Source organism: Saimiri boliviensis, chromosome 11 (genome assembly GCF_048565385.1).
Source record: "Saimiri boliviensis isolate mSaiBol1 chromosome 11, mSaiBol1.pri, whole genome shotgun sequence".
Classification (NCBI taxonomy): Eukaryota; Metazoa; Chordata; class Mammalia; order Primates; family Cebidae; genus Saimiri; species Saimiri boliviensis.
Genome location: NC_133459.1, coordinates 40,263,748 through 40,288,258, shown reverse-complemented (window position 1 = coordinate 40,288,258; position 24,511 = coordinate 40,263,748). Strand labels below are relative to the sequence as shown.

Below are 24,511 nucleotides of genomic sequence, written 5' to 3'. Positions count from 1 at the left end.
CAGGCTTCTGAACCTTTTGAAATCTGGGGCGCTTCGTTTTCCTTCCACAGTTGAAGAATGAATTTGATTGTGATGAGTGCTATCAAGGCAAAGTGCCAGGTAGAGCAAATTCTGATTGAGCCCCACTCCGTGCTAGGCACTCTTCCAAGCACATGACTTATATTAACTAAGTAAAATGTGTAACACCTCTTGGAACATATGCTGTTCTTTTGTAGTTATTTTTTAATTGAAACAGATCATGCATAGAAAAAACAATCCAAGTTCTAAGTATACAACCGTGAGCTATTACTGAGCGAACATACCCATGGAACTGTGCCCAGTTACTCACAGGTCAAGAAATAGGACATTATCTTCATTTTACAGATGAAGAAACTGAGGCACAGAGAGGTTAAGTAACCTGCCCAAGGTCACGTAGCTAATAAGAGACAGAGCGTGGTTTCTGCCTCGGGAGTTCTGTCTGGTGAGCTCAACTCTTTTTCCTACTGCCCATAGAAACAGTGGAACTGGGAGAGCCTGACCCATCTCAGGGTCAGGGAAAGCTTCTGAGAAGCTGGGGTTGGATCTGAGCTCAGGGGAGAACTGGAAGTTCATCAGAAAGGGAGAGGGAAGGCGAGCATTGCAGGCAGGGTGATCTGCCGAGAGGCGGGTCTGCTGTGGGGATTCGGGAGGGAGGCCACATGCACAGCCTGTCACAGCCACAGCACACAGACTCACCACTCACTGGAGGGCAGCCATGGGGCTCACGAAAAGATTCTTCCTTCCACAAAAGGGCTCACAGCAGGCATCCCTAAATAGCTCGCCGCGAGGAAAACCCGCTTTGAGTTGGGAGCGTCACATTTCCATAGAGTGGGTTAGAGAAATAGGGCTTTCATGGGAAGCGGGTGCTCAGCCTGAGAATAACAGCTGGGAGGTGTAATAGTGAAACCATTCCACGGCCACAGCCATAGCTGGGCTGCTCTGGGCAGCATCAGCACTCCCTCGGGGGGCGGGTGCTTGCTCAGGGTCACACAGCTGGTCGGAGGAGGCAGGATTTGAACTCTGCAGTCTGATGCGTCCACACCCCCAGGCCTAACCACTGCATGCTGCAGCGTCCTCATCAGACAGGCCACCTCAGCCCTCTGGGCCGTGACCACACCCTCCCTTCCTTCCTGTTTTCCCACCTACTCACCTGCTGGCTGCTTACGTCTGGAGCCCCAGTGCAGCTGCAGTTTCCATTTACAGTCCAGCTTAACCCACTGGACCTGGAGTCCTGCCCAGCTCCCACCATTAGAATCTATTTTGCCCCAGACTTACATTGTCATTTAATCTGGGCTTGAATACTAGACCTGTTGGGGAGCTCACTACCACTCAGGGCTTGCTTTTTTCCAAGTTTGTAACTCTGGGGTCAGAAAATTCTTTCTTAAAGGGAGACCAGATCTTCCTCGCTGTCTGGTTCTGCCTGTTGGCTGAGCTGCCTCCCAGGAGGCTGAGACAGTGGTCACAGATGTGACCTGAGGTGTCCAAAGACAGGTTTTCCTTGGTCCCTGTTTCTCCTATAATCCTAACTGGTGGGGAACAGATCTGCTCAGGGCCTGGGGTAAGAAGGTGGCTGTTGTCATGAATCAGTTAGAACGTCCTCTCTATCCTTCTCCCTTCCAGACAGGAGTCAGTCTGAGGCCTGAGCATATATCCCCACCCCTGCCCCACCCCCCCACCTCATGTTCTTCAGGTTTAAGCTCTAAGGACAGCTGCAAGAGATTCCAACCAGCCGCCTTCGTGAGCCCTGGCTTTCTTGCCCCATTCAGATGGATCAAAAGCTGTTTCACTTGAGTCCACTGCAGGATCTCAAACTGTTCGCAGCCTTTTCTTACCTGATCTATCTCAGCACATGTGTATCTCTGTGCAGCCAGGAGCGCCAAGGCCTAGGGTTGTGTAGCCCAGCATCTGCAGAGCCGTCGGCCCAGGCACTGGCCAGGCACCAGCAGGGGACTTCTGACTGCAGCTCCTCGGGTCCCGCCTCTGCCAGCACACCCTTCCTGTCCTTCACCACCTCTAAGACACTGGCCAAACTTCAGAGCCGGGCACCGAGGCTTTTCTAAGCCAATCTCCAACTGGCCTTTCTGCCTCAATACCTGCTATCTGTACCCAGGACTGTCATGATAGAATTATACCAAGGTTTCCGCAATATGATTTCTGTAAAAGTGCCTACCACAGAGTAAGCACTCAACAAATTATAGCCGTTTATTCTTCTGTGATAAAAGATTGCACCTATGACCCTGGTTGACTTTTTTAGTGCTTTTTAGCAAAAATAATAAGAAGAAGTATTCCTAAGTGTCAACCAAGAAGAAAGGAGACGTCCTGTGGAAAGCTTGTGGCACATAGCGAGGGCCTGGTCACTGTGAGGTCAGGTGGTTTGGGGTAGCCCTGGCCCTCCCAGCTCTGGGTGGTGTGGAGCACCGGACAGGCTTCCGCCTCTTCACGGTCTGGCCACTTCCCCATTCTGGGTCTGGGACATAAGGGAGTGAGGCTGGAATGGTGGAAAGAGGAGACCGTAGTCCTGCGTCGGTCTGGGCTGGGTCCAGCCCCACCTGAGGGCCTCCGGCTGCTCTGGGCCGTTCCGGAGAAGGTGGACTGTCTGGGGAGACTTTTACACACCCATGGAATTGTTCGAGGACAGGAAGATGCTGAGACTGGGGCAAAAAATCTCCAGCAGCATCCTCGCTTTTGGAGACTAGTGTGAAGGAGGAGCTGGACTGCCCAGAGCTCAGAGCACGGTGTGAGCACCGGTTGACACCTTCAGCCGAATAGTGACAGAGCTGCTTGGAAGTCGCAGGAGCTGCCTGGGAAACTGTGAGTCACCTGGTGCCGGAGGGTGTGGATGGGATCCACCTGAAAATGGCCAGATCGGAGGATGCAGGAGGCTTCTCTGCATCAGAAGTTTTCAGGACCTTCCAAGCATGAATGTTCACTAACAGTAATTTTCAAATTGTTTGTCAATTCACAGTACTCCTTTTTACAAAGTTCAGTTTACATAGATACTCTGAAGAACAACATGATCCAGAGCTGCTGTGGGCGTGGGAGGCGGATTCAGGGCCCCACTACTCCACCTCCCCACCTCCACAGCCCACGGATTCAAAGTGACTGTTCTAGAACCCTGCAGGCCAGGGCTGGAGCAACTGCACCTAATGTTTGCAGTGAAGGAGTCCCCTCCTCTGGCAGTTTCATTTCTCTGAACACGAGGGGCCCAGCTTCTGGCATCCTACCCCCGTCCCTAACTCCACTATGCGGTCAGAAATGGGGTATCAGCTGCATTCGAGGGACCCGAGCTGGCTTCAGCTCAGGCTTGGTGCCTACGTGCTGACTCTTAGGCCTCTGCTCTTGTTCACCCATAAGGCACTCCACAGGATCTCCGCCTATCATATCCAACTCTGTAGAAGGTTTGGTCCTAGGCTTTCTATTAGCTCGCAGTGAGATTACACATGCAAGCATCCACAGCCCTGTGAAAATGCCTTCTAGATTATCAGAACGATAATTAAGGTAGGGATTTGGGTGGTTTTGAATTTCTAAAGGCATTTCCTATTCTTGGAGCTGTGCTGGGCATCAGATCCCACTGCCATCTTCCCAGCCGCTGCTGCTGGAAGCTGATGTTTTCCTAGTATATATATAAAAAAAAAAATCACGATAGTAAAACCAAGGAAATGGTGAAAATGCCACTGCTAGGTAGTAAGTCTGCAAAACGGCCAAGAGCTTGCCTCAGTGGTGGGAGTCCTTCTGGAAGGTGGAGAAGGCATCCTTGACCCACTCTCCCTTCTTGTTTCTGTCGGGCCACTGTTGACCTCTCTAGAATCTAGGTCCCCATTCCTCCTGCCCTCACCTCTGCCCAGCTGGGCTCTCCTCTCCTGGCCCCCAGACCTCCCCACCCACACCATCCTCCACACTGCACCCAGCTGGGCGGCTTATAAAACAGGAGTCTCAGGTCTGACCCTGTGCACCCACAAAGACCCAGGCAAAGGCATTTCTTCTGCAAAAGCCACCTGCCACCCGCCCCCACTGGGTCCTCTTCTCATCCTCCATAGCACTCTGCTCATTGTCTGTATTACCATTTCCATCTCTTTGCTTTACGATCTTTAAGTGCCTGTTAGTCACACTTGAGACCAAGGTCAGGGTTTTATTTAGCTTTATATTTCTGGCCCTGGCCCAGTGCCAGGCTCAGAGCAGGCCTTAGGAAGTAGAGCTGAGAAAATTCACAGAGCACTGCCTGCAGCTCATGTCACCGTTTAGAACAGAGATTGTGCTGGGGGGTGCTGTGCCTGCGTGCCGTTGGAATTCCTGGCACAGCAGCCTGTCTCTGGAGGGTGTGCCCAATGCCCTCCAGCCGGAACGTTATGATGTGATGTCATTTCTGCAGAAACCCGACAAAAGGAGAATCTGGGGTGTACCCAGAACCCAGAGTGAACTTTCCACATGACCCACATGGCGTCCCAGTTCACTTTCCACCAGGGATGTGCCTCCTATCTCTTCCTAACTGAGTATTTTTAAGAGAGACACAGCTCAGCAGGCTGCATCACCTGGCACCTGACCCTCTTCCCACAGACATTCTTTCCTCTGTGAGTTTCACTCAAAGAGCAGTGTGTCACTGCAGACAAGTCAGCCAGCTCAGCGTGGCTGGACCTCCCAGGGCACCGGCCTTCTGGGAACTGGCCCCAAGCCTGGTTCGTGGACGCAGGCTGCCCACCAGAGTGGGTCTCAGAGCCACAGCATGCGCACCCCCCGTCACATCTTCCTCTTCCTCCGCATGACTGGCTACACCCAAGATGTGTGCCCCCTGGGAGGAAAGCATATTTGGCAACAAGATCATAATAAAATCAAAAATTCGGCAAACCTTTAAAATATCCAGACTTGGAAGAGATGCAGGAGTTCTCTAAATATTAGTAATAGGTGCAAAAGTCGTAATATAAATGCGGAATAGCTTAATACATAGAATCTCAGACTAAGAAGGTAACTTGGAGGCCATTGTGTTCATTCCTTCATTTCAGAAAATAATGCAGCTTGGTGGAGAGAAAAGTCACGGGCTTGAAGGTCAGACATGCCCTGTTTACCAGCCACGTGACCTTGGGGAAGTTACTTTGAGCCAGAAGTTTAGCTCCAGGCTGGATCTGCCTCTTGCATTTTATTTGCCTTACACAATGTTTTTTAAAAACCAGAATTGCACAGCAGTTAAGCACATGAACTTTGTAGCCAGGCGACCTGAGTTCAAATTCTGACTCCATTAACTAACTGGCTGTGTGACCTTGGGCAGGTTACTTAACCTCTCTGTGACTGTTTTCTCCTGTGTATATGGGAATCGTGACAGACCCGTCACATAGGGCTGTCATGTGATTGAATGAGGTAACACATGTAAAAGCATTTAAAATAGTGCTTGGCTCCCAGTGTAAGAGTGCTAATACTTTTAGTTTAGTTTTTTTTGTTTTTTTTTTAATCTGGATTTGTAGTTTCCTTGCAAAAACTGGAAGATGTAACAACTTCATGTGACATTTGGCGGGACAGGAATAGCCGCTGCCCCTTCAGAGAGGGATGTGCCCTGCCTCCCAGGTCGCTGCAGTCCCCACCACTCCCCACTCCCTTCACCTCCTCTGCTTTGCTTGGTCATGTTGCCAGCCCATCCCCGTCTAGTGCCCTGAGCCTCCACTTGGTCTTAGGAGTAAATATATCCATTTATATTTACTGGAACAAATATGCTAAGCTAAATATATCCAAGTGAACTAAATATGTCCACTTTACAATGTTATGACCCGAATATACCAGCTAATCCACCCAGAGCCCTCTGTCGGTGTGCCAGACATGTCCTGAGCACGTAGGCGCCATCGATTTCCTCCCACTAGAAGACCTCATAGCCTGTTCCTCTGGCCTCTGGGTGAACAGTGTGAGTGACGGGGAGCCCATTGCATGGCAGAGCAGCTTCTTTCCATCTTTGTTATATTCAGAGTCCAGGAACAACACCCTCCTCCATCACCTTGCCTGAAATGCCTTGCGCTTTCCACCACAACCCCTCCTTGGCGCCTAGGGCAGAGGAACGTGCCATGGCCTTTGGGAGCTCTGTGCCGAGCTCCTTTATGCTTGGCAGAAGCTGCGGGTCTGCTACAGCCTGAGCTGTCGTGTGCTGATGGTTCCCAGTCAGTCCGGCAGCTCAGTATCGCCGGCCCCGGGATTGCAGGAGAAGCTGCCGAGGGCAGGAGAGGCCAGCACACCAGACCCTCCTGTGCCGCACGGAGGGCACAGTAGTCAGCCCTGGTGCTTCCCCACGTTTGAGCTGCCTTGTAACTTTGGGCAAGACACTCAGCCTCACTGTGTCTGTTTCCTTCTTTATTCAGTGAGGATTATAAGACCCTCCTGATCAAAGGGTTGTTTAAGGATCTCTTTTTTTTCCTTTGAGTCCATGAGACTTAGAGCCACAGCCTAAGAATGAAAAGAGCCATCCATGAAGAGCCTGGTCTGGCCAGACCCCTCCCCATAGCCTCTGTCATCCCCTGACCCAGGCATGGGGCAGAAGGCTGCTTCCAGGCAGGGGTCTGGAACCCCTGGTGACACAAAGATGGGTCAGGAACTCCAGCCCCACCTTGTTGCATGGCCTGGAAGTCACAGCCCTGAGCTTCAGGCAGTCAAGCTGTCAGATTTCAAGGTCCCCGGAGGCAGCTAAGATTTTAAAAATCCACAGAAACAGTGATTCTTCTTTAAGAACAAACCCATAGTTTTTCACGTTGACTGACAGCAGAAACCAGGTGGGCAGGGGGACTGGGAGAAATTACTCTATGCATCAGGCCTGCCAGACCCATCAGCAGTGGACTGTCTTGCAGCCTCAGAACAGGCAGGGACATAAGTCACTTGTTGCCCTGATAACGGGCAGCCTGTGGCACAGGCTTCCAAAGGGCTGCCTTGGGTGGAGGAGGGAAGAGACCATCAGACCAGGGAAGCAGGACTGTACCTCAGGGTCCCCCATCGTGGTGTTCCGGTTGCCCACCCTGGCGCTTCCCCGGGCATTTCTCTGGGAGTTTATCCCAGTGCTGGCGGCCTTCAGGAAGGGCTGGCTGGGGAGCCATTCTTACTTGTCTGCAGTGTAACAGGTCCCTGGGAGAGGAACGAAGCTGACAAAGCCTTGGTCGGCATCATCTAAAAGTGTGCAGGAACAGGGTGCTGAGTGGTGACATTGCTGGCTGGTGGTCTTGGCCAAGTCGCATGAACCCACTGGGCCTTGGTTCCCTTTTCTATCAATGGGGACATTGGTGAAGGGATTGGTGGGAGGAGTGAGTGATGCCAGGCGGGTCTGCATCAGAGACGGTGCTCTGCCATGTCTCAGGTAACAAGGACTAGTTCTGATGGCAAGAAAGTGACTTGCCCAAGGTGACCAGTGAGTTCCAACAAGAGCAGAACCGAGACCCACGTGTCGGTTCTTGTTCTGCCCACACCTCCCTCTGAGCAGTTGCTCCTCTCAGAAAGTGGGCAGCGTTATCAGACCATCAAGGTTCTGAGGCACTGCCTGTGGCCCGCCTCCTTTGGGAGCCCAGCATTGGATTGAACTTGTGCTCAGGAGCTCCTGGTGTGGGAAAGGCGAGGCTAGAGTCTGATGATCGCAGGCTCAAGGAAAGAGGGCCTCGGCTGGTCTCTCTGATGCACAGCTAATGAATATTGATTGGGCATCTGCCGGGGATGCCCTAGCAAATGAGGTGGATGTGGTCCTCGCCCTCGAAGGGTAATGGGGGCTGTGCTTGTAAAAGGCCACTGAAGCATACACAGCCTGACACGTGCCCTGAAGCAGGAGCGGGTGACATCCCCAGGCTCCAGAGGACAGCACCTTTGTGCAAACCCCGGTAGAGTGGAGGAGCTGGTCACACAGGAGAGGGGGTGGTGCTGGGGCAGGGACTTGGGGTCACAGGCGACCTTTGGCATGGCTGGAGGGGGAGTGCAGCAGGAAATGGGGGATCCATGGGAATCAGTGGGAGATGAGCTGGAGAGGTGGCCAGGGCAGATGGTGCCCTGGGCTTTCCGTGCCGAGGAAAGGAGAAGGTCTTCGCTCTGATGTAGTGAGAGAAGCATGAAGTGGGGCCTCTGGGCTGGCAGGAGTGGCAGGACTGGATGGATGTGGAGATAGCTCCTGCTGGCTGTTTCATGAAGAAAGGAGGAAATGGTTTGGGAGAGAGGGTGGCGGCCAGGGCTGGTGGGGACAGAGAGGTGGCACCCTTGGAGCATGCGCTGCCCGCAGCACTGATGATGGATTGATTATAGACCATGAAGGACATGGAGCCATCAAGGACGAAGCCCAGCCTTTAGGCCTGGCCAGCCACGTGGGTGCAGGTGCCCCTTACTGAGAGAGGCAGGGACCCAGGAGCAGACTTGGAGGGACTTGGAAGGCTGGTTCCCTGCATGCAAGGTTCGAGGTGCCTGAAGACCACCTGAAGTGATATTCAGGGGCAGTTAAATGCACAGCAGAGCGTCAGAGGTCGAGAGAGAAGCAGCTGGGGCCATCAGCACCCAAGTGGAGGGTCACCTGGGGAAGGTGTATGGTGAGGAGAGTGCAGGTTGGAGCCTGGCAGGGGCCATGTCGGCATGGGAAAGGGTGGGCAAAGAAGGAGACACAGCAGGAGGAAATGGGGTCACTAGAGCCAAGCTCCTTGAGGGTTCCTCCCGGTCCTGGTGCTCAGGGAGCAGAGAAGCCATAGGTTCCAGGTGGTTGAACCAGGATTGCCCTTTTCCAAGTCCTGGGTCCTCAGCAGCCAGCCTCCTCAAGCTCTCTGGAGTGTGAGCCACCGGCCCCGCCGCCTCTAAACCCTCTCCCCTTGGCCAAGCCACAGGTCTCTCCCGGTTCCCTGCTTCTCTGGCCTTTCTCTTTTTGAGGGCCGGGTTTGGGGTGCCATTAGTTCTGCCCATCGTTGCATTTGGGTGCCACCCAGGCCTTGCCTCAGCACCGCCCTCTTCAGTCTTGTGGGGTCATCCTCCTCACAAATCTACACGCCCCCTCGCCCCCTCTGAGTCCCACCAATTTCTAACTTGGATAGGAGGATGTTTCTTCCTGTCTTTTCTCATGGGCATCTCATCGTCAATGGTTAAAACCTAGGATCCGCCATCACTTCCCTCCACACTGGGGAGTGGTGCCACCTGAGCACCCAGTAGAAATTTTTGGATCTTGGTTTCTCCTTCATCCTAACCCCACCCCATCCAGATGGCAACCAAGGCCTATGGAGCCTGTGCGCAGAGGGTCTCTCAAATCCCTGTCCTAGAACACGAGCCTGGGCCTGGATTTACTCTTTCCTCATGCAGGCCCTTCCCATGGCCAGGGAATATCCTCTGTTGGAGACTTTCCACTTCTCTTTAAGGCTTTGATCAAGCCCAAACTTGGCGTGGTGTTCAAGGCCATTGGTGATCCAGCCTGACTTTCCTACAACCCCATCTACTCTCCTGAACCAAATACTCCAACACTCTGCCGTTGCTCCGGGGGTGCCTGCCTGAGTCGTCCCTTCTCGCCCATCCTCTGCCTCTCCCGCCCTCCATCTTGCCCTCCATCTCTCCTGTCCTCCCTGACCTCACCCAACGCAGGCTCCTCCCACGTGCTCCCCAGCAGGATGCACACCCTCCCTGATGCGACAAGATGCTGTACGTGGTTGTGTGTATCCTGCCCCAAGTCAAGGCACCACCCTTGAAGGCTCGGGGTCCTCTCTCTCCCTCCTTCCCTTCCTCTCTCTCTCTCTTTCCTCCCATTTGGAAAGACCATGTACTATTTAAGCTTGATGTAAAGGAGAAAGTGAAGGGATCTGAGAGCAGCTGGGGCAGATGGACCCTGGCACCTGCTTCTGGTTGGCTGGCACACAGGCACAGTAGACAACCAGAGTGGTTGTGGGTCTGTGCAGGGATCAGCAGGGTGAAGGCTGAAGCTAAAGGACACCATTGTGGCGGTGGCGGGAGGGGAGCAAGTGCCATGGACCCGACGAGCAGGCCAGGTGGAAGCTAGTGTCCAGGAGGTGGTGGGGCCTCCAGTGCAAAGAGGAGCCCAAGCCATCATCACTTTGTCTTCTCCTAGGTGGGAAAGGGGACCACCAGGTCACAGGGGCATGGAGGAACATGAGAATTAAGATCCAGGTGCGGGCAACTGGTTTTGGCCCTGGAGATCTCTGCGTGAGGGTGAGCCGCTGTCACTTTGAGGTAGATGCCTCGTGCTTGGCCACAGGGTGCCCTTCCTAAGAGAAAGGCGTCATGTCTGTGCACCGCTGCCACGGCCTTCAGTTCCTCCTGTCGGATGCAAGGTGGCACGTGTCCGATCTCGCAGAAAGGTGTCCCCATGGGGGATGCAGACAAAACTGGCTGGTCAGGGTGGCCACTGGAGAAAGGGCAGTTTTAGACTTCTTGATGGCATCAGTGGACAGCGGTCCATGCGTGAGGTGCGCGTGAGGGTGTGTGTGCAGGAGAGTGTGAGCATGAGCATCAAGGTCTGACTGTGCAACTGAGTGTAAGTGTGTGGTGTGTGTGCATGGGTGTGAGTGTGTGGCCGGGACTGTTAGCATGTTAGGGTGGGGGTGTGTGGTGCGTGTCCGTGTGTGATTGTTGTTCTGTGGGGGGTGTGGGTGTGACTGTGGGAGTATGCATCAGTGTAAGTGGCAGTGTGAGGATGTGAGTGTGACTGTGAGGGTGACTGAATGTGGGGGGGTGTGAGTGTGGGTTATGTGTGTGGATGAGTGTGTGGGGGTATGGAAAAATGTGAGTCTCGGTGTGTGTGTGAATGTGTGGATGGGTATATGAGGGTGGTATATGTGTGAATATGGAGTATAAAATTGTGGAGGTGCAAGTGGTTGTGGGAGTGCATAGGGGTGTGAGTGTAAGGGTATCGGGGTGTGGGGTGATGTAAGTGTGTGTATGTGTATGAAGGTGGGGACATAAGCATGTGTGAGAGTGGGGTGCATGTGTGTGGGTAGGAGGTGTGGGGAGGAGAGTCAGGGTATGTGAGGGTAGAGGTGTCTGTGTGAGGATGGGGTGTGGAGTATGAATGAAGGGTGTGAGGTTCGGGGTGTGTGTGGAGTGTGAGCGTGTGTGGGTGAGTGTGGGGTGTGAGGGTAAGTGGGGTGTGAGCAGATGTGAGGGTGTGTGATTGGGATGTGAACAGGTGTGTGTGTGGGATGAGTGTGAGTGGGTGTGAGCATGTGTAAGGGTGAGTGTGGGGTGTGAGCACATGTGAGGGTGTAGGGTAAGCATGTGTGAGGGTGAGTGCAGAGTGACTGTGAGGGTTTGTAGGGTGTGAGCAGGTGAGGGCGTGGGGTGTGAGCATGTGTGACGGTAGGTGTGTGAGCTGGTGTAAGGGTGTGTATGGTGTAAGCATGTGGGTGTGAGTGCAGTGTGAGCATGTGTGGGTATGTGAGGGGTGTGAGCATGTGTGAGGGTGTATGAGGTGTGAGCATGTGAGGGTGAGTGTGGGATGAGTGTGAGGGTGTGTGTGGGTGTGAGCATGTGAGGGTGGGAGGTGTGAGCATGTGGGAGGGTGAGTGCAGAGTGTGAGGGTGAATGTGGGGTGTGAGCATGTGTGACGGTGTATGGGATGAGTGTGAGTGTGTGGGTGTGGCCATGTGTGAGGGTGTGGGTGTGAGCATGTGTGAGGGTGAGTGTGGGGTGAGCATGTGTGAGGGTGAGTGCAGGGTGTGAGGGTGTGAGTGGGGTGTGAGCATGTGTGAGGGTGTGTAGGCTGTGAGCATATGTGAGGGTGAGTGTGGGATGTGAGGGTGAGGGTGAGTGTGAACATGTGTGAGGGTGAGCATGTGGGAGGTGGGCATGTGAATGTGAAGATGTGTTGAGGATGAGGTAAGCATGTGTGAGGGTGTGTGACTGGGTATGAGGATGTGTGAGTGTGAAAGTGAGTGGGGGTGAGGGTGTGAGCATGTGTGAGGGTAAGGGTGTGAGGTTGTGAACCTGTGTGTGAGAGGGTATGTGAAGGTGTGCTGAGTGTGAGAGTGCGTGAGTGGGTGTGTGAGCATGTATGAATGTGAAGGTGAGCATGTGAGGGTGAGTGTAAGGGTGTGTGACTGTGAGGGTGTATGGGTGTGTGTGTGAGGTGAGTGAGCATGTGAGTGTGGGGTTGTGAGCATGTGTGTGAGGATGAACGTGTGTGTGGGGTGTGTGTGAGCATATGGGTGTGAAAGTGAGGATGAGTGTGGAGGTGTGAACATGTGTGAGTGAGGATGTGTGGGGGAGTGAGCATGTGTGTGTGTGAGTGTGAGTGGGGGTGTGAGCATGTATGTGAGTGTGAGGGTGAGAAACGGGGCATGAACATGTGTGAGTGGGAGTGTGAGCATGTGTGAAGATGTGGTGGGGCGTGTGAGCATGTGTGTGTGAGTGAAGATGTGTGGGGAGTGTGAGCATGTGTATGAGTGAAGATTGTGTGGGGTGTGAGCATGTGTGTGAGGGTATGGGGATGTGAGGGTGTGAGTGGGGGTGTGAGCATGTATGTGAGTGTGTGAGGGTGAGAGACTGGGGGCATGAACATGTATGTGTGTGAGTGTAAGTGTGGGAGTGAGCATGTGGGGGGTGTGAACATGTGTGAGTGTAAGGGTGTGAGGGCGTGAATGTGGGAGTGTGAGCATGTGTGAATGAGTGTGTAAGGGTAGAGGGTGTGAGCATGTGTGTATATGAAGGTGAGGGTGTGAGCATGTGTGAGAGCATGTGTGAATGTGAGTGTGTGAAGGTGTGAGCATGTATGTGAGGGTGAGCATGTGAATGCGTGTGAAGGTGAGCATGTATGAGTGTGAGGGTGAGCATGTGAATGTGTGTGTGAAGGTGTGAGCATGTGAGGGTGTGGGAATGTGTGTGTGTGAAGGTGTGAGCATGTATGAGAGGGTGAGCATGTGAATGTGAGAGGGTGAAGGTGTGAGCATGTATGAGTGTGGGGGTGAGCGTGTGAATGTGTGTGTGTGTGTGAAGGTATGAGCATATATAAGTGAGAGGGTATGTGTGAGAGTGAATGTGAAGGTGTGAGCATGTATGAGTGCGGGTGAGCATGTGAATGTGAGTGTGAAGGTGTGAGCATGTGTGAGTGTGAAGGTGTGTGAATGTGTGTGTGTGAAGGTGTGAGCATGTATGAGTGTGAGGCTCAGCATGTGAATGTGAGTGTGTGAGGGTCTGTAAGAGCAGGGTGTGGCAATGATTGTTCTGTTGCTGCCGGCAAGCTCCCTCCCTTAAGTCCCCTCTTCCCAGCCCTTTTCCGCCACCCTTTCAGCTATCAGCTGACGGCCCCATTGGAGCAGGGTGGAGTCCCCCTGCTGTCCCTTGCTCACCTCCTCCCAGCCACCTCCTGCCCCTCTGTGCTGGCCCCGGGCAGGGGCAGGTGGTACGGGGTGAGCGGGCCCTGGCAGCTTTAGCTGGCATTGGTAGGCGCGCTCCACAGGCTTCGAGGCCACGCCTCCTCCACCTGCCAGTGCCAGCGGCCCCCCAGGCTTCGCGAGTTAGAAGGCTCTTCTGGAAGTGTGCCAGGGTCGCCTCTCCTGGCCCGCCCTCTGCCACCCTCCCCACCCGCATCTGAGACTCACACGTGTATAGCATTAGACCAACAAGACGGCTTCATCGTGATCCTGTTGTGCCTGTGGGATTCGTGGGTTTCCAAGTGGAAATGAGAGCATTCTGATTCGTGCTTCGGGCTGCTACTGAAAGCTGGTGGCACTTCCAGCTAGAACCCCAAGCGACGTGGCAGGCGGCTGGGACCCTGGGTCCTGCAGAGCTTGCGTGCGGGCTGAGGTGGAGGTGAGGGAGAGAGCTCGGAATTTCTTATTCCAAACTCTGAAGCCAGGGAAGCAGTGATGGTCCCTGTTCCCTCTCCTCCCGTGAATGTCAGGGTGGCTTCCTGGCAGACTGGACAGGCTTTGGGGCAGGCAGGTCCATAGCTTGGTTCTGGCCCCTTCTGGCTATGGGATCTTGGACGAGCCACGAGTTCTCCATGGTGAGGTGGTTGTGCTTTGATTTGGGGGAGGTGCCTGGCAGAGTGAGCACTTGGTGAATGGCAGCTGCCGGAGCTGCTGGTGTTTCTCATTTCCTCTCTGTGACTCTGGTGGCCCGAGGTGGCTGTTCTTTGCGGGGGAAGCTGTAGCCCGGGTTGACTCTGCCCAGGAGGCTGTCTGGCACCTGCAGCTCCACATCCCGTCGGTGGGAAGCACAGGTGTCTGCTGCCTCTGGGGGAGAAAGAATAGTGCAGCCCCACCTGTCTGAGGGGCAGGGGTGCTGGGGTCCGTGGTGGATCCCCAGCGCGACTCAGTTCCTCCCACTCCCGTGGTCTTCTCTGGTTCCATGGCCTCCACTCCTGGCGCCTGTAACAGGCTGAATGCAGCCAGGAAGTGCGTGCGTCTTCTGAGGTGGGAACCTGCCTCTTCTCGTTTTTTTTTCCCTTTACTATGACGCCTGTTGCTCATAGGTACAAATCAAACGAAGAGTATGTATATGTGCGAGGCCGCGGCCGAGGGAAATATGTTTGTGAGGAGTGTGGAATTCGCTGCAAGAAGCCCAGCATGCTGAAGAAACACATCCGCACCCACACTGACGTCCGGCCCTATGTGTGCAAGCACTGTCACTTTGCTTTTAAAACCAAAGGTAAGAGACAGTCAGTTGGGGCACGGCCCCTGCCCGCTGCAGGGAGCTCCCCTCTGGGAGTCCCAGCGCAGAGTTCAGGCGCCCAGACCTCTTTGCAGGGGGCCTGGAGCAGCCCCATTTCCTGGATTCGCACCCAGCCCAGTGCCCAGTGGCAGAGCAGCTGGCTCCAGACTGGCCCGTGGCTCCCCACGGCTGCCCACAGCTGTCCTCCTGGGTCTCGCACACGGCCCCTGCACCTGCGCTGCCTGGCCCTGGCCTGCCCAGCCTGGCATGGCACTCTTGCGCACAGTTCCTGGTTCTGCATCTTCTCTCATCCCCCACCCGCTTCTGCATGTCTCCTGAGCCACTGATCTAAGGCCCTCCAGCATCCATGCTCGTCACTGCCACTCTTGCATTTGGAAATCCATTCCACTCCCAGCTGCTTAACACACTCGCATGCTCACTTCTCATGCCAGCGTGCGCTGGCCTCCACCCACCGCTCCACTCCCACCATTCCCTGCTCCACCCAGCTTCTACGCACCTCTCAGCACAGGGCCGGCCCCCCACTCCCAGACTGGCAGCCCTGTCACCCCTGCCCCGGCCACACCCTACATCAGGGTCAGGATAGGCTCTGGCAGTCACCTGTGAAAGGAGGGACCTGCTGCGAAAGGTGTGAATCCCAGAGAGCTGCCATGGGCGATGGACATGGCCTGGCCTGCCGCAGCCACCCAGGCCACGCCCCTAGTGTGGACGACGGAGCTGAGTCCATGAGATTCTTGGATCGTGCTCTCCTCCTGCAGGACAGGCAGGGAAGGCCCTGGCAGCTTGCTCCCTGCAGACTGAAGTGCTTTGGTGGGAGACTCGGGGCTCTCAGCACCCCTGGTGTCTTCGGCCTCTTGAGCTTTATAGATTTCTGGGTCAGGGTTTGGACATAAGGGTCCCGTCTTCTCCTTTGAGCAGGTTGGGGGCCTCCAGGAGCCCCGTGGTTTCTCAGGGGGTGAAACTCAAGGGCATCTTTCAGCTGTGCCACCTGTTGACCTTTCTTCTGTTGGCAGTGCTGCTCCCAGTGAGCGAGGCTAGGCAGTGCTCTGGAGGGGCCCAGCAGGGTCCCTGCCCGTCTTCACTTCCTCCATGTTCTTGTTCCTGGTCCCTTCCATTCTCACTATACCAGGTCAGGGGCCAGTTTATCACATCCCCTGGCACAGTGGCCTCTTCTCTGACTGTGTTCCCATTTCTGGTCTCCTGACCCCATTAACTGAACCCCTGCCCTCCTCTGTCCCCTCGCCATCATCTGCAAGTTGAGCTCCAATTTTCCTGCCAAGGTTTTAGTTTAAACAAAGTGCCTGCCCTCCCACTGCCTTTCCCCAATCCTCTTCTCTCTTAGTGTCTCATAAACAATGTCCCAAAGGGTTATCAGAGAGGGCAGATAGGCCCAGGGCTCCCCACTCCACCCCACGGGTGCTTCAAAGGTGTCATCCATCCCTGGAGCCCCGCCCAGCATGCGCCACCCTGGACATGGGCTTCCCTGACGCCCCCTTCAACCGCACTTCCTCCGGCCTTCTGCAGCCAGTGGAGATTTTACAGAAGAGCGAGCTGGTGATCACTGAGTGACACTTCAATGGACGGTCTTCAGCTCTAAAAGCAGAAAACTTCTCACCCAGGTCCCTTTGAAGAAACTGATCCCAGACCAGAGAATGACTTAATGCTAGAGCTGTAACTAGAACACAGGACCCACGCTCCAGGAATCACCCCGTCCCCTTCCTGTCTGTGAGCAGTTAATTCCCTCTCTTCCCGGGAGTAGGTGGCCAAAAGCTGCACTTGGGGTGGCCTGTGTCCAGGGGACCACACTGTCCTCGGCCTGAGGAGCCCTGAGAGCTCCCCATGCAGAGCATACCTGTGCTCCACACGCAGCCCAGGTGGCCCATCACCTCAGGAAGCCATCACTCTACCGCTTGAGACCGGAAGTTTCCAGCCCAAGCAGTTTCCCACGAGGGGCCCACTCAATTCCCTTTGCCATGGGTCCCTAGCAGGAGCCCCCACTTTCTAGAAGGTGCCTTCATTGGAAGCTGTACTGAGCCTGTCTGCAGTCCCTTCCTGGGTCTCTCGGAGCCAACACAGAGCCAAGGCGAGGGCCTTGGAGGGTCTCGAGCACGTAATCTGAACAGATGGGCTGTAGGCCTCCACATTTCCAGGGGTGTAGAGCAGGCGTCCCCAAACTACGGCCCGCGGGCCGCATGCAGCCCCCTGAGGCCATGTATCCGGCCCCCCGCCGCACTTCAGGAAGGGGCACCTCTTTCATTGGTGGTCAGTGAGAGGAGCACAGTATGTGGTGGCCCTCCAACAGTCTGAGGGACAGTGAACTGGCCCCCTGTGTAAAAAGTTTGGGGATGCCTGGTGTAGAGTGTCCCTCAAGGGAAGGCTGCCCCTGCTGTCTTGAAGGCCAGGTCCACATGGCCATGCTCTCAACCAGTGATCAAAGAATGCCCTGAGCTCTTCCTCAAGTATTCATAGAGGCTTCTGGAAGAATAGAACCTTCCAGAACCAATGCCGGGAGCAGATGGGAAATGGTGGAATCTGAAACTCTTTGGCTGACAGAAGGGAGGCCAGGTGGGATGGTGGCAATGGAAACAGGGAATGCTCCCCATTAGCTCTCTCTGCAGTATGGGGGTGAAGGGAGAGCAGGACGCCGGAGCTCCTGTCTGTTTCTGGGACCAGGTGCCTTCGTGGAGTGCTGACAACAAAGGCCCCTTCTCTCTGGGGCTGTGTGCCTCCCCATCGGGGCACCTCCCGGCCCTGCCACCCAGCTGCACCAGGGCCTGGGCGCCCCTCCTGCCTTCCTGTCTGTCTCTGTCTGCCGTGTGTGTCTCGTCTCTTGTGTCAGACGTCGTGGCAGCAGCTCAGCCTCCTGAAACTGGCTAAGGAACGCGTCAGTAGGTGGGGCTGGGGAGGCCCGTGGGTGGCCCTGTGGTGGCTGGGGGTCCCATTTCCTCTTCTCAGATGGTTCCCAGAGGCTGGCGGGTGACTGTGCCATGTCCAGGCCCTTGCACCGATCGCCTCAGGGGACAGAGATGGCCTCAGGTCTGCCAGGCCGGCAGAGGCGGGGACAGGGCAGTTGGTCAAAGTCGAATGAGGCAGGCAGGGTTGTTGGTGGAAGCCCTTTTATCGGAGGTTCCGCCTCCTCCCGACACCCATCACTTCCCCCCGCCCCCCGCTTGCCTCAACTCTTCATTCCAGGGCTATCAGGCTTTTGGTGGGGGCTGGGATGACTGTGAGAAGCTGTAGCTCTGCCCGACAAGCTGAGGCTCTGGCCCTCAGCAGGGAAGTGGCGTTCAGGCAGCACCTGCGGCCATGTGCTCCACCTTCCCCCTTCACAGAGGAGGAGACAGGCCTGGAGAGGGGACATCACGGAGGGACCCGGATACTGCCCATCCAGTGTCCACTCCTGGAACCCGCAGAGTCACCTCCGATCCCTGACTCCTTCCTGTACCCCCCAGGGCGGGGGCAGAGGGGAGGCAGGCCTTTGGGGGGCTCCCTGGTGCCTTCTGAGAGAGGTAAAACCATTTCAGCATAAGCATCATCTTAGCATCTCTTCCTCCACACCCAGCCCCCGGCTGCTCAATAGAGTGACTGGCATGGGGGCGGGGTCTGCTCTCTGCCAAGCACACTCTGCTGCCACGACATGTGTCACCTCATCAAGTCCTCCTGCATCCCCACGAGGTAGGTATTACTTCATAGCCGCAGAAACCAGGGCTCAGAAGCTTAAGAAACTTGCTCAGGAGCCCACAGCTAGCAAGCAGCAGAGCCCACGGTCAAACCCGAGGTTGTCAGGTTCCGCCCAGCTTCCGTTGTGCCTCCACATGGAGTGGGAAAGGCCCCCCGAGTCTTGAGACCTGGGTCCAGATGGAGCTAGGCACCAACCAGCACTGTGGCTGTGGGCCACTTGATTCGCTGTGTTGGTTCAAGCAGCCCTGCCAGCATCTGAAACAGCCAGTGATCTTGTCTGATGGTGCCATCCACACCTGGGCCCAGAGTTGGATCAGAAGCAGGAAGAACCTCAGCCTGGTGGGGGTTGAATTACATGGACTGTGAAGTTCCTTCCAACACTTCCCTCCTGCGATGAGAACCACACGTGGGTATTGTACACCCATCGTGTGCCCAGCCTCTAACTCGGTTGATTAGAGACCTAAACCCTCCAGGCAGAACAGGTGCGATCAATGAGGTAATAGCCGAATGAGCAGTGTCCGTAGTGCTGTGTGGCCTGGGTTAGTCAGGGTTAGTCAGCCTGGGTTAGTTAGTTAGTTAGGGCAGCCCACAGGGCAGAATTCTAAAGCCAGGGAGGGTGGGCCTGGCTCCAGAACAGTAGGACAGTGGGTCCCTCTGATCCACGGAAGATCCCAGCTGCCTTTTCCCACCGCTTGACTGTCCTATTCGAGCTCATGACAATGAGGGCAGAGGTCCACAAGGTTGGGTAGGGACCTCTGGGGACTTTCTGGCTGCAAGATGACTCTGGAAGTTATGGCTTTGCTCCCACTATGGCCAGGAGTAGAACATGCAGGTTTATTTCCGGTTGTAGAAGGAAAACCCAAATTAAACTAGGATCAAGGTAAAGAAAGAGGAAAGGAAACAACTCCCCTCACATCCCTGCTGCCCTTGACTTGAACACCTCAGGGAATCCCAGCCTAAGGTTCCCCCGTCAACGTCTTAGCAAAACCCTGAAGATTTCTTCTGATTCTCGGAATGATTAACAAGCACCCTTTGGTTCATCCATTGGGCCCTCTCCCTAGTCACCCGTCCATCCATCCGTCTCATCTAATAGTTTTCCTGGTCATTTATCTTCTCATCCTATTTGTTCCTACCATTCTCCCATTTGTCCTCCCACCCATCCGACCTCCCATTCTTGCATCCTCCTGTCTGTACTCCCATGCATGTGTCCATTCACCCATCCAACCGGCCGTTCTTCATTCTTAACCCATCCATGTCTCTGTCCTCCCATCCAGCTCTCCATCAGCCCATCTGTTCACTGACCCATTCTCCCTCTATCCTTCCATTTATTTTCATCTGCTAACCCATTCTCCATCTGTCTGTTCATCTCCTTATCTGCTCATCCAATGTCTCATCCCTCTGTCTATCCTTTTCCTGTTCTTCATTCTCTTTATATTTCCTTTATCCACTTTATCTATCCAGCCGTCACTCTATTCACCCACTCCCGGAGGCTTACCTCTTTCCATTCTTCTCTCCTCCATCCATCTATTCAAACTTACCAATTAATTAGATTAACGGGACAGAGCACCTGACTCAGGGAACGTATGACTTACGATGTTATAACCATATGGAAATGTAGCCATCCCCAGCCCAGCAGTGAGCACATCATAGCTTGGGAGTAGCTGCTGGGCCCAGAGGAATATCCTGAGGCATGTGGCCTGTGTTCTGGGGCAGGCTGGGATGCTCTTCCTGTCCTTCCTAGAACACTCCTGTTCACAGAGCTGTGTGGCCTGCGAAATGTTGCGCACCTGTCGGGGAACTGAAGCTGTTGATACTGTTCCGTGATTCCACAGAGCTGCTGCCTCTGCTCTTCAGCTTGTGGGCTGGACCTATAACCAGGGCAAAGACAGCCTCCCTTCTGAAGGCTTCGTAGGCATCGAGCAGGACAAAGCCTTGCCTGGGCCTTCCCTGAACCACCCTGGTCCTGTGTCTGCACTGCAGATTGGCCTGGGGAAACTGAGGCCCAAAAAGGGGACTTCTCTATAGAAACCAAGCTTGGCCCCCAGCCCTGTGGCTCCCGAGTCCGTGGCCAGTAGAGTTCCCTATTCTCACCTTCTGTTCTGTCCCCAGGCCTAATACTAAATTTGCCCTGGTTTCTCTACCTAGACTTTAGAATTCTGCCCTGTGGGCTGCCCTAGATGTGTCCTCAGCCAGAAAGGCATGCTGAGTCCTCACCCGCCATGCCGGTCAATGGGATCCTCCCACGCCATCCCACACCTGAGATGGCCAATAGTCCCACCTGATGAGTGTCGCCAGCTCCTAGGGCCAGACTTAAATCAGAAGCCAGAAAAGCCTGTTGCACTTGAGTTGTCTTTTAATTTCCTTTTTGTTTGTTTTTTAACCAGCATCCCACTTCCTCATTATACTCTCTGTCTCCTCACAGCCCCACGCCCACCCCACCTAGCTCCTGTGCACTGCCCTGAACAGCAGCTGTGGCTACACTTCTTGGCCTGAGCACCAGGGCAGAGGGATGCCCCAGCTGCTGCCCAGCCCCTGCAGCTGGCAGGGCCTTGACTGGCCTGAGAAACCGTGGCCTGCCGGCCAGGTGCTACCTCCATAAGCCCTGGGTCCGCCCTGGCCTCTTGCCCCACTGCAGAGCCTAAGTCTGTTCTCGTTTCTTTCCAGGGAATCTGACTAAGCACATGAAGTCGAAGGCCCACAGCAAAAAGTGCCAAGAGACAGGGGTGCTGGAGGAGCTGGAAGCCGAAGAAGGTAACACTTGCCAACCCCCTCCATCCCGCTTCCCCTCCACCTTTCCTCCTTGCCTTCGCTGCTTCCTTTCTGTCCACATTGCCCCATTCTTCCTCCTCCCCTCTCTCCCTCCCATGCCTTCCCCTTCAGTTCACCCAACTATCAGATACAAAGGATAAATTCCCTGAACGATGGAGCCCACTCCCCGCAAGCCATAGGGTATGCTGTGCAGCCCTAGCTATCATACCATCTGTCATGCAGGTGGAGCACCTGGCACCCATGGGTGCTCAATGAATGTTTACTGAATGAATGCACACGAGAGTACTTACAGTCAACGTTGATTGAGTGCCCATTATGTGTCAAGCAGGTCGTAAATGTATGCCCTGAAGTATCCCAGCAACACTATGGGACACATATTCTCTAAAGCTCCACACCCTCATTCCTGCCTTCACACTCGGGCATGGGCCTGACACCTGTGCCTTTTGGAGCTAGGAGAGTTTCAAGAGAGCCCACAGCAGACCTCAGCCGCCTGATCCCTCCTAGCCCATCCCCCACACACTCCAGCCATGGCGGTCCATCCTCGGGAGGCACCTTAGAGTCAGTCTCTGAGGAGACAAGGCAGAGCAGTTGAAGGCAGCAGGTCTGGCTGGGCACTGCCCGGCCTCAGCAGTCAGGCAGGAGGCCAGAGGGGCTTTGGTGGGTGGACGGGGCCCTCCAGCAGGAGGAGGCTGGAGCCATTTCTCCAGCATCAAGCAAAGCAGGAATCCTGCTGATTCCCTGAAATCAGCCCCAGGACTTAGAGTGTAACAGACAGGAGTGTGTGTTCACACATGTGTGTGTGTTGTTCCGTTTTCGTTTTTCCGATTTGGGGATGTATTTGTGGTCTTACAAAAAACAGTTAAGTCACATTTCCCTTTAAGTGGAATAAGTCACTCTTATAGAACAGAACACAGTGAACTTGGGGCTGTTCCCCCCACAGCTAGAATGTGGCTTCACTCTGCTTGTTAAGAATACACTGGGCCATATACATATGTTGTCTCACTGAGTCCTCATAACAGGTGGCAGAAACTGTCACGCATGTTAAGTCAGGGAAGGTAAAGCTCCAGCAGGTAAAAATAGCCCAAAGTCACACAAAAACCCTGGCCGCACGCCACCCCACTGCCTGGTGGGCTGGACCAGGGGAGCCTGAGCCGAAGCCGGAGTCCTCCCTTGAGGTCCCTGCCCCGCCCCAGCCTCATTTTCCCAGTGGGGAGAATAAGGATGCTGAGAGCCATGTTTTTGAGGACGAAATCCGTGCATTCATTCCAGAAGTCATTACTGGGCACAGTCACTGTGCCGGGCTCTGTTCTGGGTGCTGGAGATGCCGCAGTAAATAAAACAAGGAAGGAACAAAGCTGGGCAAGGAGCGAAGGTGGAGTAGAGCAGGGGCCCTGCCTATGAAGCCGAAGAGAAAGCAGAGGAGCCAAGTGAGGGCTGGGGCACGTAGGGAGGGCCGCTGTGATAGACGGCGGTGTGAGCAGAGAACCCACCGGGAGGAACCGGGGTCAGGAGCCACGTGGGGTCAGGCAGGAGCTCTTCCCTAGAGACAGCAGGAGGCTCTTGGCCCACGTGCTGGAACCCGCAGAGCGCGGAGGGGCAGACAGTTCAGTGAGAGCTGGAGCCTGAGGGTTGAGGGGTACGGGGGTGCCGGGAGTAGAGGAGGGAGGCAGGGCGTCCTCTGGCCTGTGCCGGGGGCGCGGGGAGGCCGGGTATGCTCAGGAGGTGGAGAAGCGGCGGGCTTCTGGGTGGGCTCTGGAAGGAGAGCCCGCAGGCTCAGCTGACCCCATATGGAGCAGAGGGGAGGGGTGAGGACGAAAAGGAGCCAAGGAGATCTCCAAGGTTTACGGCCCAAGAGACTGAAGGATGGAGTTGCCACTTCCCGCGACAAGGCAGATGCCGGGGGGAGCGGCAGGGGGAGTTCGTGGGACGCGAGGCGGCGCGTGGGAGGACAGCCTGGAAAGAGCGAGGCGCCCCGGCCCCGCCCCCGGTGCTGCCCAGGCTTGGCGCCAGCGCCACCGTGTGGCCTCTCCCAGCGGCTCCCGCCGCGCGCTCAGCTTTCTCATTTCTGGAACGTTGGCCTCCATCCCAGCAGGGGCGGGGCCGCTCCAGCCAGGGGCACTCCCCAGAGCCCTGCAGGAACCCACGTGTGGCGAGCCCGGCCAACTCTGAGACGAGCAGGGGACTCTTGACTTCCAGCATTCACGCACCGAGTGCTCAGGACAGGCCCCTACCCGCACTGGGCCTGAACTTCCGTTAGTAAGGAGGGTCTTGAGGAGCTCTCCCTGCTGGACATCAGGAGACGCTGGCCCTGACTCTCCTTCACTCCTAACACTACCTGTGACCTTCATCTGCAAAATGCTGACAATGCCACCCCAGCTGCCTGCCTGCTAACACTAGGGGCCAGGGGATCACGGGATGACCGGAGCTGAAGTTTAATGGGTACTTACTGTGCGCCAGGCCCCACAGTCCTCCCAGCATCTTCCTAGGGTGTTTTTATTGCTACCCAGTTTACAGATGAGGAAACCAGACACAGAGAAAGTAAAATATCCAACATCACACAAGGAAATGGTGGTGCTGGGATTCAAACGCAATCACTCCCTGCTTCTTGGTGTAGCAAATCATTTTTAAACTGTCAGCTTAGTAATGCAAGTGCTGGAAACCTTATTTCTGACTCAGCCACCAGCTCTCACCGGGTCATCTGTGTCTGGATTTTGCTGTATGTAAATGAGGGGCAGGGCCAGGTGTCCTGGTGCTGAAGTAGGCCCCTGCCAAAGTCCTAGGCAAGGGAAGTCACTGCCTGGGACATAACTTCGAAGTTCACCCCCATCCCCAGCCCTGCTCTCATCCTAACCCTTCATTCCGCCTCTGCTTTCATCACCCCGCCTCTAGCCTCGGGGCCCTCCCTCTGCCTGCCAGCCCCAGCTTCGCCCCATAGTTTTTGACCTACATCCGACTGAATACCCACTTTTGTCCACTTCGGACATCTGACTGCTGCATGCTGAGTGACTTGGAAGCGCTAGTGCCAGGCTTTCTGGCCCCTAGGCAGCTGGGCATGGTGGAGAGCCAAAGCCTGGCTGCCCCACCAACCTGGGTCAGCTTCTGTGCCAGCCCTCCTGGTCAGCAGTGGGTACAGGACCGACGTGTGAGTGATGGGGCTGGCCGGCTCAGCCCACCTGTCAGCAGCCTCACGCTGCAGACCAGAAACAGGTTCCGACAGTTTAGTGATGGGCCAGCGAGCAGGCCAGATGTTAGCAGAGCTCTCTCCAGCGTCTGGATTGCTGGCCATTTCAGAGGTGCCCAAACTAGACCCCTGACATATTAGAGGTGCCCCGACTGATTGGGCCCATCCCAGAGGAAGCAGCCCAGGAGGCTAGAATTTCGGAGCCCCAGACCCTGCAGCCGGGGGCAGCCTAGACTTCAAAAGGGCAGTGGCTCCTCAGATAAGAGCGTGGCT

General features: G+C 55.2%; 1 protein-coding gene across 6 annotated transcripts in view; it reads left to right on the top strand.

Moving 5' to 3' along the window:
- The window catches only part of HIVEP3 (HIVEP zinc finger 3), a 518,797-nt gene that overhangs the window by 486,136 nt on the left and 8,150 nt on the right, over nt 1–24,511 (top strand). For all 6 annotated transcript variants that reach the window (XM_074380630.1, XM_074380632.1, XM_074380631.1 and 3 more), the window contains 2 exons: nt 14,411–14,586; nt 20,953–21,039. In XM_074380630.1, the coding sequence (XP_074236731.1) occupies nt 14,411–14,586; nt 20,953–21,039 (263 nt within the window). The remainder of the gene's footprint in view (nt 1–14,410; nt 14,587–20,952; nt 21,040–24,511) is intronic.